General features: G+C 34.9%; 1 protein-coding gene across 1 annotated transcript; it reads left to right on the plus strand.

Annotated features, from left to right (window-relative positions):
* Positions 1–301: 301 nt before the first annotated feature.
* Positions 302–15,297, plus strand: PPP4R4 (protein phosphatase 4, regulatory subunit 4; the record flags this gene model as incomplete). The annotated part of the gene is made up of 11 exons (XM_008945962.1): positions 302–424; positions 3,054–3,223; positions 4,266–4,385; positions 6,175–6,252; positions 7,673–7,756; positions 9,031–9,213; positions 9,972–10,077; positions 10,859–11,006; positions 13,430–13,574; positions 15,091–15,132; positions 15,223–15,297. Coding segments are annotated over 11 exons (1,274 nt in total), but the record flags the coding sequence as incomplete, so codon positions are not given.
* Positions 15,298–16,241: the final 944 nt, after the last annotated feature.

Below are 16,241 nucleotides of genomic sequence, written 5' to 3' on the forward strand. Positions count from 1 at the left end.
AATGGACTTTTTAGCAGTCAGAGGTTATATCAGTATGATAGTAAGTCAGTTTTCAAATTATTGAGCCTTTACAGAGTTCCTATCAAGTTTGTGCTTCTCTTCACACCTCCCAGTCTTCACTCTGCCTCTCCCTCCCAGCCCCTATTTCTGTAAGTAATGCTTTTAACTATTGAAAAAAGCTTAGAGAAAGCAATTAAGGATTTGGGTTTCATGGATGAACTAGAAAATGATCATTTTGAAGATAGATTTTTTTTTTCTGTTGACAAATGGCTGACTTTTCAAAATTTCTTTTGCTTTTCAGATGACAGAAGTCAAACTGTGCTCCCCTTAGTGAAATCGTTCTGTGAAAAATCCTTCAAAGCAGATGAATCTATCCTAGTTTCTTTATCTTTCCATTTAGGGAAACTGTGCAATGGATTGTATGGTATGATTTAATTTTCTTTTAAAAAAAATCATAAAAGTTAGGGAACATTGGAGAATTTGAAATCTTTGGAAAATATCCAGATACGAATGTAACAAACGATACAATAGTTAGGAAAGGAAACATGGAAGTAAAAGTCTGAAATAATTTATTGAATAAATGCTGGATTTTGTGAATTTCTTGTTTGGGTTTCCATCTTTTTTTTAGTGGGGTTTTTAGTGTTTAAACAGGGTCAGAGATGGAAATATGGTAGCTTGTGTTTTATTGGTATGTTTGAATTACTTTGATTCGTTCTTTGATATTCTGGAACTTGTGAGGTGGATGACTGAGTTTTGAAACTAGAAACCTTTGAAAACACAGTATGATGTTAACTGTGGATATTTGCATCTGTGCCTGATATCCTTTTTTTGAGGCACAGTACAGTGTGGTCTATGAGGAACTTCAGAGGAGAAAGGAGAACAAATGGCATGTGGATTCTCAGCTGTGACTGAAGCCAAATCTGTACCCATAATTTTTTTTTGTTTTCACTTACGCATGACAGATCTTTATTTGATCATTCTACCCACTATACACCCTCTACACAGAGTTTACCTGGGGGGGGGTTGGCACGGAATCCTGGTTATATATTACAGAGAATTTTCCCCTAGACTCTTAAACCCTTTGATGTTTCTTACAGATCTTTAAAATGATGCTTTGTGATTATGTTAGAGACTATCCAAGTGACCATTGCTTCACTACAAATAACTTGAAAGGGCTCTTCCACAGTGTCAAACTGATTTACAGAAACAGAGCTAGGACAGCCCATCCTGATTTTATCATGTCTTCTAAGCCTTCTTTTCTCTAGGTTAAATGAATTTAATTGCTGATGTCTCTTCACCTCTGAACTATTCTCTGGCAAATTAATAGTTTTCCTGAAATGTTACGCCTTAGGAGAGCTGAACAAAGTCAGAGGGTTACTTCATGTGTCTTGCAAGCTATATTGCTATCTACACTTTTCCGTATGAAAAACTGCCTTTTTGGTTTATTGGTTTGGGTTTTATTTTTTTTTGTTTGTTTGTTTGTTGGTTTGGTTTGGTTTTTTTTTGCTGTAGTTTGATGTTATTTGTTCAAGTGAAGCCTATGAAACTTTGTTTTTTGTTGTTTGATTGTTGGGTTGTTTGCTTTTGTTGTAGTGGTTTTTATTTCTCTTTATAAAGCCAACAGCTAGTTAGTCTTTCTCTTTCCTGTGCATGGGATGCAGACCTGGCTAAGCATGGTACCTTACCTCTGTTCTAATGGAATAATAGTCTAAAGTTTTAAGACCTATGTCCATTTTCTGAAGACCATTTTAAACTCTATCTTCAGAAGAATTCTAAATAATATCTACTTCCTAGGCTGATGTTAGCTGAATATTGAATAAGTGAAGTCTCTAATCCAACATCAAAAATAACAGTGAAAATGCTAAATAGTACCATAACTAGGATAAACCTTTCTTTATACAGTTTCCTATCTTGTCAGTGAACCATGGGTAACTTTGTTTTAATTGCTTTTCCAAGAAGTTTTGCAGGATCTTTATAGTTTTTCATCTTTCTTTCCTGATCCCTTGTTTTGCTTACAAAACCCATGACTTCTACTGCCTCTTTTGTATCCACAGGTCCTATTATCAGTCAATAGAAGGAAACTAAATCAGTTTGACAAGTTCTGCTTTTGCCATGTCGGCTTCTACTTGTTTTTTTCTTTTCTGTATTTACAAGTAGATATTGTGATTTTTAGTTCCAGTTTTTTTAAAAAAAAAATTAATCTGACTAGTTTGTAACTACACGTCTTGTCCCCCTCTCCAACTATTAACATCAGTACCACTTTAGCCAGCCATTTTCTGTCCAACATCTCACTTATTTAAGATTTCAGCAGCTAGTACTTTAGGTACTTTTGAATAGGAAAATAATGCACATTTGACCCTGTACATTTTGAAACTTCTTGTGTTTAAGTATTCACTGACCTGTTCTTCTCTACTTAAAGCTTGAATCTTTATCACAGTTATTAGTTGTACTGAGTCTGATGTTACTATAGGAATCTGGGAAAGGAAATAAAAGCTTTAAGCATTTCAACCTTCTTAGTACCAATCTCTAATAACTTTCATCTGTCTTGAGTAGAAAACAGCTTTTCCTTGATTGTTCTCTTATTACTAATATACGACTTGCTAGTTTTCAAGTCATCTTGCTAGTTGCATTCCAGTTTGTTCTGAGTTTTCTAATTTTATCCTTACTCCTCTTTATTATCCATAGCAATATAGCCCAATTTTTAACTTTCTGCGGGCATATGTTCTTGATGTGACTGAGTTCCATAAAGATCTAAAAATTTAATCAAGAAGAAACCAGTATTCATGGAGCAAACAAATATGTTTACAATACTGTCATTTGTCCTGAATATTTCAAGAATTCTGTAAACAGAAATTAAGATTCACTCTTTTATAGTTAGCTGTCATTTTTCTGTAATCAATTCTGTATGATGTGTACTGATGACACTCTGCTAGAGTCCAGTCTGGTGGGGAGGAGGGATAAAAATTGGCATATTTGATTTATAAATGAGATTTGTTTTGGGACATTATTAATAGCTTTTGTAATGAGGAAAGTAAACTTTATTTTTCTTTGAGGCATTTTTACTCCTGAACAGCACTTAAGGTTTTTGGAATTTTATAAGAAGCTTTCGACACTGGGTTTACAACAGGAAAATGGACATAATGACAATCAACTACAACTTCAAACTCTGGAACAGGAGAAGAAGTACATTTCAGTAAGGAAGAACTGTGCTTACAATTTTCCAGTAAGTAACATCAATTTAGGGTTAAATGATTTGTGATGCATATAGTTCCCCAAGTAGGAGTGTAGGAGTGACAGAGAATTTATTCTCAAATTACACACTGTTAGCTGGATTCTAGCTCACTCCTGAAAAGTTCAAATTAATGGCTTAAAGTAAAGGCTGTTTAAAAGAGTAACCAGGAAAGATTCCTCTTTGCAGAGCCTGAGAAAATTACTGTCAAATTTTGATGGGGCAATTGCTGTTCTAAGAGGTTACTGATCTCTTCTTTCCTATGCATTTTCTTCAAACCACAAGCAAGGTTTTGAGAAAATAGCTGTGAAACAGTGGTCCTGGTTCAAACCATTCAAAGCTAGGTTTTTGCTTTTGCTGTGTATCATAGCATTCTAGAAAGCTGAAGATTGGATCTGAATGGTTAGATTCATATTTTAGTCATGTTTCTATCTGAATACAGAAAGTTTTTTCAAGTTTATATGAGGTCTTCAAACTTACCACTCATGTTTCTGTAAATCTACTTTCTATTTTGACATTCTGCATTTATATTTGAAGAAAATGTTTGTACCAGGAGCTAGTAGACAGTTATTTTTATTCTGCCTTTTAAAGACAAGCACCCTGTGTATGTCAGTAGAAATCCATTGGTTTATTTGAGTAAAACCACAGTTATGCTGAAATTCAGATGGTTGCTTTGCAGCTTGCTGTAATACTCTTTGTTTTTGAAGTCTCCAGTTGCAGCTTCCACTACTGCATGGAAATAAACAATATTTATAAAACTAAGGTTTTATATCTTGTGGTTTTAATCTATGTATTCAGGGAAAAAAAGCCTGCAGCATATCTGGGAGATACGTAAATCCAGTTTAGTTCTCAACTCCAGAATTTGTCTGGTGCCTGTGTTTTGACATGGCTATCAAAAATTCCACGCTTCCTCTTTAAAATCACAACCTGTTCTCTCCGAAGTGTCTTGCTGGTTGTATCTCAGTGTTTTAATCAGATTATCCCTGATAGTGTGATCCTTTAGCTGTACAGTTAATAAAAGACTTTCTTTCTACAGGCCATGATTGTTTTTGTGGATCCAAAGAACTTCCATTTAGAACTATATTCTATATTCTTCTGCCTTTGTCATGACCCTGAGGTTCCTGTCAGATATACTATGGCCATAAGCTTCTTTGAAGTAAGTCTACAACAGTTCTTTGTTAGTACTTGGATATTTTTATTTTACATCAGTTTCTTCTTTAAACATATTTGTGACTTTTCAAATGAAATAAAAAGACTTGAGACAACTAGTTGAAATTGTTTAGTTTGTCAGCCTACTGCTATGTGAGCTTTTAAGGAGCAGGAGCCAGAAGAAACTCATAGTGGTCTAGTATCACAAGCATAAAAACTTGTAGTAATTACAATATTTGAAGATTTTTCAGTGCTATTGGAAAAAAACTGAAACAAATGGGAGAAAGGAATTTGCCACTTCTGGTTGTGAAAGTTTTCTTTATAATTCTGGTTTGCTGGTGTTAATAAAGTTTGCTTTAAGTGGAGAATACTTAAGTGGGTCAAATCTAAGTTAAATGCTTTATTTAATATGAAACTACTTGGAAATTTATGGAGATGTAGAAGTGTGTGTATTCTTAATATTCCATTCAGTTTGCATAAGTTCCATTGCATTATTTTCATAAAAGTTAAAAAATGTACAACTGCATAGATATTGTTAGTTATATGGAGTGAATTCCAGAAATTAAAATAAACTTTTTTCCTGACTGTAGTGACCCTTATAGAGACATCCTCAAGGTTTTTGTAGTGTTTTACTGAGAATCTTTGTGTTTCAGTCCTTGACCTAGCCTTTTATCCTATTTTGCTGCTGGGAGTTGAGTTAAGCACCTTGCAGAGAGCATTTGTATCACTAGTACAGGCATAAATGTCTTTATTTCTGCCATTGTAAGAGATATAGATGGATTTCCAGTTTTTGTTACCTCTTGATGTATTGTCTTAATGAATTACAATCCAAAGCAATAGCTGAAATTTTAAAACTGACATCTAAGTCTACATAGTATTTTGTGTTATATTTAGACAGTACCTTGAAAATATTATACATCTAATTAAAGTATTATATCTCTTTTAAAAATAAACTGTGAGATTATACCTTGGTCTGAATGTACATTTAGTGCTGATTGATTTAATTTTAACTCCATAACTAGGCAACCATGTGACAGTCCAAAATGAGTAATTTACAGCATTCATTGCTAGGTGGTTTTTGGTTTTTAATTTTTTGTTTTAAATAAACTTCCTGTGGCCATTTCCTTAAAGGTTCATCATGACTGGAAGTAAACTCTTATTTTCACTTGGCTTATATAAATCAAGCCATTAAAAACCGACATCCAAATATTCTGTAAGGCAAAAATCTCATTCCTCACATTTTGCTCATATTTGATATAAAACTATTCAACAGCATGGAGATGGACTGCTGATGTTTTTTAGAAATTTATGTGTGACTTAGAATCACAGTCAAAAAACACAAAGAATTAACGTATGGAAACTTCAGATGGAAAGGTTGGGAAAACTTAAAAGCCATCAGACTAACCCATTTTTAATATTTTCTCTTTTGTAAATTATATAGCAGACTGACTGTTAACTCTCCGAAGGAGCATGAAGTACAACAATTGAATATTCCAGAAGGATTTTTTCTAACTTTGCAGTGCAGTTTTGAAATTTTTTTAACATGAAATAAAGTTAATTCTAAAATCATGGTTTCATGGTTGGATAATAGCTCTGTTTCTTGACTCATATTCTTTATGTAAGCATATTTTTAATGTGATTAATGGGAAAGTAGACAACTTTAGAAGGCTAATATTAAACAATTGTTCTGCATCCCTCCTTCATGCTTGCTGTAAAGTAAGCACATGGAGTATAGTTGTTGTAGTGCCATGGAACTAAAGAATATTTCACCTTGATATCTTACTGTCATTTTTTAGGTTGCTAAACTTTTAAATTCTGGTGTTTATACAATACATAAAGAACTGGTTACACTGTTACAGGATGAGTCACTGGAGGTAATGTACTTTTATTCATCTTAATTTGCCTTAGCAATAAGGCAGTAGATTAACTTTACAAGTTATCAATAGCTTTTACTTCTTTTGCATAGATGCTTCATAAAGATGCTAGCCTTCTGTGAATAAAAAGGAGGAAGACAGGAAGATGTTTGAATTTAGTAAACCCACACTGAGTTTATAAACTTTAAAAAATATTAATTCTAAATTGTTTTTATTGCTATATTAGTTATTACCTTACATATTCTGTGGAAAGATTTGGTTCTGATGCTATGTTAAAATTACCATTGATAGTGTTCAAGGTTTTTGCTTTATTTTATTTTCATTTCTCCGGTTGTAAAGAAGGTCAAGTTGTGTATAGTTCAAAGATAAAGAATTATAGAAATTGTTCCAGTCCAAAATCTTGTACAGAATATGTGAGTTTGTGAGACAGTATAGTTTAGTGTACCTCAGTTTCAACTTGCATAGAACATGAATCACTTAGTGGTGTTACAGACAATACAGAGAGACTTCTTTGGATTGAAAAAAAGGCAATAATTGTTTGAGATAAAATCACCATTTCCTCTGGTACCAGTTATTCCAAGAGTTGATCTTTTTTTTGTTTTCTGTGTAAGATCTTTGGGTAAGACATGGAAAAATTGAGTTTTGCTTTCCAGTGGTCCTTTTTGTTTTGATACCCTGTCTTAGACATTTTCAAATAAATTCAAAGTGTTCATAGAACACTTAGATTTTATGAAATTCTAACCCATCTTAAAAGATTTCTCAAGTTGTATACCTGAAAGTTCAGACTCAGAAGCAGATGGTGATTTTGAAAAATTCCTTTGATTCCTATACAGTCATGTAAATAACAAAAAATATTTGGTCCTTTATATACCACCTGAGTCAGAACTGGTGCTGAAAAATACTTAATTATGTACATTTTTCTGTCTAGTTTGAGGTATTACAACATTCGAAAGTAGGGTTATTTCTCTTAATACAGGATATTCTATTCTAATTTATCAACTGCAGTTTTTATTAAAGCTGAAAAAATTGCTTTTAAGAATCAGCTGACAAATATTAAAAAAAATGTTTCTGTGTTTGTTGAGGCTCTTACGTAATTGTCTATGAAATACAGATCTTTCTTAAGAATGAATATTCAAACTGTAGTTTGTTTTTCTAAACTGATATCAATAATGCCTATATTACTTACTACATTAAAATATCAAACTTAAATCCCAGTCCTCACCAATGCAGGTGTGTTATGTGTCTTGGTTGGTTGGTTGGTTTTGGTTGATTTGGGAGGAGGAGCTTATGTTTCTGTTTGTTTAACATGGATATGAGGACACAGTAGCATGAGGGAAGTCAGCAGGGGTAGGTTGGGGCGAGTTAAAAATTGAGTCAACTTAATTTACAGACCTGATTCATGCAGCCTTTATTTAAACAGGTGTTAGATGCCCTGGTAGGTCACCTTCCTGAAATCCTTGAACTCATGACTAATGGAGGAGAAAACAGTGGATCAGAAAGCAAGGTGGGTATTCTCAAGGGGTTTTTTTTCATTTGCTTTCTAAATGGAGACAGTAGCAGAGTTGTTCAGACATGTATTGTACGAAAAGAATTTCATGGTAAGTTTCTACTTTGGAGAGAAGTATAAAGTTTCTATGGCTTTTTGATTGTTGACTTTATAAACTTTAAAAACAAAGTTTTGAAAGGTCAGACTTCATATAAAAATGAACAATTTATCTATGTTCTTTTTCTAATTAACCAAATTTTGAAATACAATTGTTAAGTTAAAACTTTTTTTTTTTCATGGTAAGGAGTGATGGCTAATACCTAATTTATATTTTTTTATATTGATGTGGCAACTGGCCATGGTTGCCCTTTTCAGACAGTTTCTGCTAGAAAGAAGCCTATTTGCTGAAGTAAGGGCACTGAATTTAGGATTTAGAAAGTCTGTATTCAGGTCCCAGCTTTGCAAATTTAATTGTATGTGGCTCTGGATTGTGGTTTACTCAGTGGCTCCTCACCTGTGAAATGGAACATAAATGATCATCTCCTGCTTCAAAATGCTGTTTTGAGCATACTTCCTAAACGTGTTAGAGACATTGAGATATTCTAACAACATAAGAACTGAATAAATTTCTTTTCTTCTATGGACAAAAAATTGAGAGTATAATTTAAAATGTGAATTTGTCAGATGTTTACAGTTGTGAATGTATATAACGTATAACAAGTGTGATGTCAAGCCTGACTGTCTGTTTCAGTTTGCTTAGTGCTAAAGACAATTTAGCTTGGCTGCTATAAAGTCTTTTCCTCCTCCTCCAGAGAAGTGTGTAATTCCTACTAAAACTAACTGGGGAGCCGAGAAGAATAACTTCAAAGATTGAGGCTAGAAGGAAATGGGATTTGTTTGGTTTGGGAAAGAGAAGACTGAGGAGAGTTGTCATGATGGTCTTCATCTCTGTAAGAAGGGTATTACAAAGAGAACACATTAGTTTTTCTTTGTTGGGGGAGGCATTAGAAGTGAAAGTGGATTTAGTTAGGTACTGGAATAGCTCTTTGACTAGTACGTGGACTTTAGTGCTTGGGGGAAACTAAACCAATTTAAAAAAAAAAAAAGAGACTAATTTCTACTGGAAATGGTCACAGTATAGTGATCACGTAATTCCTCTCCTCAGAAGAATTACTTGACCCCTTAGAATCTCTTCCTTCCTTACATTATTGTGATGTGCTTTTTAAGCATAGTAACATGACATACAGCTACAAGATGGAAAATTATTTTAATGTTTATATTTTTCTTTCTAGTTATTGTCTATTCCTGACTTGATTCCTGCATTAACAACAGCAGAACAGAGAGCAGCAACTTCTTTAAAATGGAGAACTCATGAGAAGTTACTACAAAAATATGCATGTCTCCCTCATATCATATCAAGTGATCAGATTTATTACCGTTTTCTTCACAGAATGTTGACAATCATTTTGACAAATGTGAGCTCACTTGTCTCTTTCCCATTGTTTTTTGTTTACATGATTTCGAACAATTGCCATCAGATATTTTCTATGTGTAGTACTTTAAGAGTAATATAAAGTACAATTTTTCATTGCAGATACTATATCAGGCTTTAGGGTTTTTTTTTTTCAATAAGTCTGAGAAATTGCTCTCAGAACTCTCCCCACTCCCGCCCCCAGCTGAGGAGCAAAATTTGGATTGACAGATTGCCATAATTTTCTTCACACTATTTCCTTGTGCTCATTATCAGCTTGCTTATAAGTAAATCAAAACTTTTTTCCACTGAGATATGCCTTTTTCCCTGATTCTACACATAACTTTGCATTGGGTTCTGCTCTTTATGAAAGAACACTTTTTTTTTTTTCTGAAAATGAATGCTCATCTAGAGCTATTAGTCTGAAATTTTATTGATCTAATTCAAGAGTAAAATTTCCTGTTGTAAGAGGAGATGTAAGTTTTATTTTCTAACACCTGCAATATAGAAGATGCCTTGTAAACATGGAATAATTGAAGGCATTTATGAAATGGTTGAACAAACAAGTTACGCAGAAGGGATGAAGAAGCAGGTGTCTCACGAGCTGGCCAAACTTCCTTAGTCTCCCTTATGTTATGGTAATTATTTCAAAATGTATAAAGTTAGCCTAATTTTTAGCTATTTTTTATACTTCTAGAGTTTTTATGGTTTAGTCCTATTCTTTCAGGTATGTTTAATGGTGTTCCCTTTATTTCTTTCAAGAATGTCTTGCCAGTCCAAAAAGCAGCTGCTCGAACTCTCTGCGTTTATTTGCGTTATAATCGCAAACAAGAACAGAGGCATGAGATTATTCAGAAGCTCATTGAACGTAAGAGAGTTTTTTTCTGGATTACTTAGAGGTGTAAATTAGTCTTGACTAAAGATCTACTTCTGGTTATATTTATTCAGTGTAGCTTTGTGCCGTCGTTGGAGGGATTACACTTAGAAGACACTTGGTTGCTCATATTACCACCAGGCAAAACATATGCATGTGCAAGGAGTATATCTGAAGCTTATGCAAAAGGAATTGGGAAGGAGGCGATATGGGAAATTGATAATATGCCAAGACCCCTCCAACCCTGCTTCTTGAACCTAGAATTTCTTTAGCTGTAGGTGCTGCAACATACAAAGCAAAGTTTCTGTAAAGAAATAAAATTCTCTAGGGGCTTCAGCATATATAGTGCAGAATAAATCTCAGAAATTAATTAAGGAATAATTTAGCTACATAAGTTGACTTTCTGGTCTATGCTGTGTTTAAAGATAGTTTAGAAGCTTCAGTAGTTCCCATTAGCAATCCTCGATGTTTTTTACACAGTAATTTTGATACACCTGAGACATGTTTTGAAAAGCATACAGGACTCTGTTTAACACAGCAGCCAGTTCACTTGCTATTTTAAAGGGACAGGTTGTATAGATGGTAAACATTCTCACCGACCTAAATGGTCGTTGAACTCAGAAGGTTAGGTTTTTCATTGAAAGAAAGAATTGAGATAGCTGAGAAGGTGTGCCTTGTGATGAGTGTGATTATCACATTTGAGTCAAAGGTTAACCTTGGAAATGTTTTCTATCTGACATTGAAAGCTTAGTATCTGTGTTTTGGTATTTTTCAGAACTGGGCCAAGGAAAAAGTTATTGGAACAGACTTCGTTTTTTAGATACTTGTGAATTCATTATGGAGCTGTTTTCAAAGTCATTCTTCTGTAAATACTTCTTTCTACCTGTGCTGGAACTTACACATGATCCAGTGGCAAATGTGAGGTACTGTATGAGGATTATGGAGCAGTGTACAAAAAAAAAGCTTTAAATAATAAGAAATATTGTTGCCGTTTTGGTCTTGTTTAAATAATGGGACTTGAATTAAAAGATACAGCTGGACCCTTCAGAGTCACCTGTATTAAAGGTGTAGGGGACTGTGGGAATGATATTAGAGAACCACAGAAGCGAGTCAGTCTGAGTATTTGGGAAACTGATCAAAAGTAGTGGGTTTAGGAGTAAAAGGAACAGTGAGGCAGAGGAGCCAACAACAGATGAGAAGAGAATAAGTAATACACAGTCTCATGGGTGTGGAGAGAAATGTAAATTCTGTCTCCCTTGATTTCCATCCATTTCCACATCACTATATGTAAAGTAAAACACACAAGCAATTCTTTTAGTGGTCTGAGCTTAGTAAGTTAGCATAAGTTTTACCTTACCTAAATTTTTCTGCTTAATTTTTAAAGTTGAAAAATAATAAAGTATACAGGAATTTGGTATGTTGTTCATTTTCATACAGTGGTTTTTCTGTTATTTTATTAATCATTTTTTTTTCTTCACTAAGCAGATAAGGACCAAGAAGTTATTACCAATAAGAAAATAATTTGGGTTTTAGTTCTGTATTGTGTAATTTTTACAATTTTAGTCTTATTTCTGATGTGTATAATTCATGTTGTCACCATTAATATGTCTGAACATCCAATATAATGTTGCATAGAGATCTACATAAGCATAATTTCAACATACATGTGTGCATTCAGTAAGCTTCACTCGGTATGGTTTATTACCTGCCTTGGCAGGGGGGCTGGACTGGATGATCTCCAGAGGTCCCTTCCAAGCTCTACCATTCTGTGATTTTGTAATTACCAATTGAAACTGTTTAAATAGACCTTGTGTTTAGTATAACTCCAGCATCTCAAAGCAGGATCCCAAATCTAAAAATTGAGCCATTTTGTGCCTATTAATTAACATTCATGTCTCATGTCCATAACTTAAGAGGACTATATTAAAACAGTAAGCTAAACTTGTATATCATCTGAATTAGCTTATTGCTTTTAACAACCATTTTAATTAAAAGCTCTATTGATACAATAATAGAATTTAATGGAAACTTGCAATCCCTTAACTGACATTAAATAACTTTTGCCATAATTCTTTTCTGGATTGTTCCTTAACACTTTTGTGAAAAGGAATGCACTGTCTGAATAGGCTGAAGTTTCAAAGTCAAACATAGTTGTTAGGTCACGATTTTAAAGCAAACTTTGAGAGATGTTATTCTAGCTTTCTACAGAGCAGTGTAACTCTTTGTAATGGGAAGCTGTGAAAGTTAAAATGTTTTGAATGTGTGAAACCAGTAAGATGAATTCATATAAAAATTTAATTTTGAATGTGATTAATCACAAAGTGACCATTTCTGGCACAGGATTTTCTCTGATTACAAGCCAGTGGAATCTGAGAACAGCAGAGAATATCACCATGTAGGGTTTTTTTAACCTATTTCTATAGATTAAAACTAATCACTACAATATGCTATGATAGTCTGATCAAATGCACTAAGTTTTATTTTCTTAAATATACGAAATATTTCATCTGCAGAGTATTTTGGTGTTAATGATACATAAAATATTTATCGCTTTATGTAAACAGTTTAGAAATAGTATCTAGTAATCAGGGCAAATAAATTATTATAGAATCAAAGAATCATTTAGGTTGAAAAAGACACTTAAGATCAAGTCCAGCCGTTCACCTAACACTGGTAAGTTCACCACTTCACAATGTCTTAAATACTTCAAGGGATTCTGACCCTTAACCAATCCCCCGGGCAGTCTGTTCCAATGTTTTACAACCTTTTTGGGAAAATAGTCTCATGCTCACTTTCCTACAGCTTCCTTTCAGGTAGCTGTAGAGATTCGTAAGGTCTCACCTGAGCATCCTTTTCTCCATGCTAAACAACCCCAGTTCCCTCAGCTGCTTCTTGTAAGACTTGTGCTCTAAACCCTTCATCAGCTTTGTTGCCCTTCTTTGGACATGCTCCATCACTTCTTTTGTAGTGAGGGGCCCAAAACTAAATGCAGTACTTGAGGTGTGGCCTCACCAGTGCCAAGTACAGAAGGACAATGACTTCCCTAATCCTGTTGGCCACACTGTATTTGATATAAGCCAGGATGCTGTTGGCCTACTTGGCCACCTGGGCACACTGCTGGCTCATTTTCAGACGGTTGACTGCATTATTGACTTTCAGATACAGGACTGTAGTCCTGATCTGTGGAGTTGTTTTTTTTTTTTAATGTTACAGTGTGTCTGGAAACAACACAAGCACCAATAATTTCTGAAAACTAAGACTTAATATCAAATGTGACCATGCAATACAAAAATTAATGTATGTTAAATATCTGCATCAAAAGATTAATATTTACTTTTCTTTGTAGAATGAAGCTATGCTATTTGTTGCCAAAAGTTAAATCTACTCTGAAGATTCCTACCGATAAACATTTGCTCCAGCAGTTGGAATTATGTATAAGGAAACTTCTGTGTCAAGAAAAAGACAAAGATGTCCTGACTATTGTGAAAAGAGTAAGCATTTTGTTATGTGGTTATCATGAAAAGTTAAGATGATCAAAGTTATGCTTGCTGTTGATTCTCTTAATGTAAGTACAGGAGACGAAAGAATTTTATTGTCTATTAGGTAATTTTGAACAATTAAGAGACAGTGTAGTAGAGTGCATTCTGTTAAATTTGAGAGAATTGATGTTTCCTTGGTTGCTTAGATTGCAGTTATTTTCTAGTGATTAGAATTCAGGGGTTTGGTTCAATGACGACTTGTGAAAAAAATAGCAGATGTCTAAAGATAGGATTAAAGGTTGACCCTAGTAAAACTGGTCAACTCTTTAAGGCAGAGCTTTCCTGATAACCCATATATTTTACAGTCTGCAGATAAAGGATTTGCAGGATTTTGAAATATTACAAATGTCTTTGTCATGTGAATATTCACAAAAAAGTAGATCTTTACAGGATACTGATGCATAATCTCAAAGAAGCCATGAAGCGAAGCTTAAGTAGGTGGCTTGCTTACAGGGCCAGTCTGCAGGAAAGACTGGGGGAACACCTGTGTGGAGCATCCTGCATTAGTACAAATTCCCGAGTTGTTTTTTTCAGTCTTGATTCCTAGATCCATGCTTGTTTTGCCAATGACTAGGCCTAACAGGAATGACACAAGCAGCAGAAAGACAAACCAGTAAGGCAACTGTATTGAATATAGAAAAGACATTCCATGAACAATCACTGGGGGTACAAACAAGTCAATTAGTTCACATACAATCAACATTACCCTTAACAATCCCAGCAACAACGTTGCCTGACCAACAATAGGCAGAACAAACGAAGAACCAAGGCTTCCCACAGATGGAATGGGAAACAGCCCGGTCAATAGGTTAAACACACAAGATAAAGGTGGCCACATGGCCAGCTCTCACCCTCCTAGCCCGCATTTGCAAAGGCCCAAGATGACTGGGGCCCAGTTCTAAGGAGAGTCAGAAGGTCCTTCTTCAACCAGGAAACTCTGTGAAGTGGATGCACCCTTCCTGCAAGTGGTCCCAGCTTTTATCCCCGAGCAGACACCTGACCTTTGTTCACTCAGTGCAGGACCCCTGGGGCTCATTTCCCTTATGGCTCTCCCTGCAGGGCCGGCCGCACCCTGGGGGGAAGCTATAAGGCAAATTCACCACCTCTGTATGAAGAGCTGTGGGAATCACCCATATGTCAACCTTAATTTGGGGCTTGGGGTTCAAACCCCAGCATTTCAGTGCTCCAGCCATTCATGCTTCTGTGCTTTCCCTGAGGGTATTTTGAGCTCAGTATAGATAGTGTGTGAGTCCTTCAGTGTGAGTCTTAGCAGAGCTCCAGAAATACTATTGACAGTTTAACTGCACATGTAGCACGAAAATATAAGCATAGGCTTCAAATGTTTAGGAAGTAAAAGGCATGTTTAATTTTGAACACCACTGTTCTGAACTAATCTGGACTTTTTTTTTAGTTGAAAGTGTGGCATGCTGTTGACTAACGATAAATAATGTTTTGATTTTCTTTACAGACAGTATTAGAACTGGACAGAATGGAGATCTCGGTAGATGCTGTAAGTACTTACTAACTTTAATAATTACTAAATACTTCTAATTCCCATTTTCATGTAGTGATTTTTTTTTTTATTGATTTTATCTTGAAGTTTCAGAAAAGATTTTACGAAAATGATTTATTGGATCAAGAAAAAGAGAGACAAGAACATCTCCTTTTGGAAATGGTATATTTTATCAGTACAGTCTGTCCTTTTGTTAAGTTTGTAGCTAAATATTAATGAGGCAATAATAGTAAGGTAAGGGAAGTGCATATTATGGAGAGACCTGGTAGGTTTGTATCTGTGTGTGGTCTCATTTTACACTTTACAATAGGTTAAGTCCTTCAAAGTAGTGCGTTACTTCCTTTTGTTTACTACCTAAATTTTGCTGTATCAATTATAAAGGCAAACTGGAATTTCTTGAAAAGTCTTCATGCTTGATGCCTCTGTAGTTGTAAAATCCAAGTCCTTCCACAGACCTCTAAGAAATCTTTTTGAGGGCGCTTAGCAATTTGTCAGGTGTGTATAACTTAATAAACTGAATAACAAAACACCTCAGAATTCACATACAGCTTCCAGAGGCAAAGAAATTGATCTCAGAACTCTTTTTGTGCTAAGGAAGCTGAAGTTGTAAGTTTCCTTGCTAGCTTTAAAGAAAAAAAAAGAGAGAAAAGCCATTGTTATTTGCAGCCTGGCAGGGGGGAGACTTGCTGCATGTTGTACAGAGCAACAGGAGCTACAAGTTACTTAGTATTTCAGAGAGAAGTCTGCAGAATGCTCTTCCAGTTTACAGAAGTATTTTCAGTTGTAGCTGTAAGCAAAAGCTGCAGCAGGTGCTTCACCACATACCCTAGGTTAGATTACTGCAGTCCTCTGTTCTGCTGTCTCCTTTCCAGCCTGAGGCTGGAGAAGCTGAGAAGCTGATAGGATTTAGAAGTGGCCAAATTTCATTAGCATGGTTCCTCTGACTTGTAGTAATTCAATTTCTCTGCAGTAAATCAGAGCAGATTCAGACTGTTCAAAAAATGTCACTATTTCCTCTTTGGGATTGCTACAGAACCTACATTTACGGCCCATTTTGATATCAATAGGCAGTGCAGGCTTTCTCTTGGGAAGCTGATTTTCCCAGT

This window comes from Merops nubicus, unplaced genomic scaffold (assembly GCF_000691845.1).
Source record: "Merops nubicus isolate BGI_N331 unplaced genomic scaffold, ASM69184v1 scaffold11008, whole genome shotgun sequence".
In the NCBI taxonomy this organism is placed as follows: domain Eukaryota; kingdom Metazoa; phylum Chordata; class Aves; order Coraciiformes; family Meropidae; genus Merops; species Merops nubicus.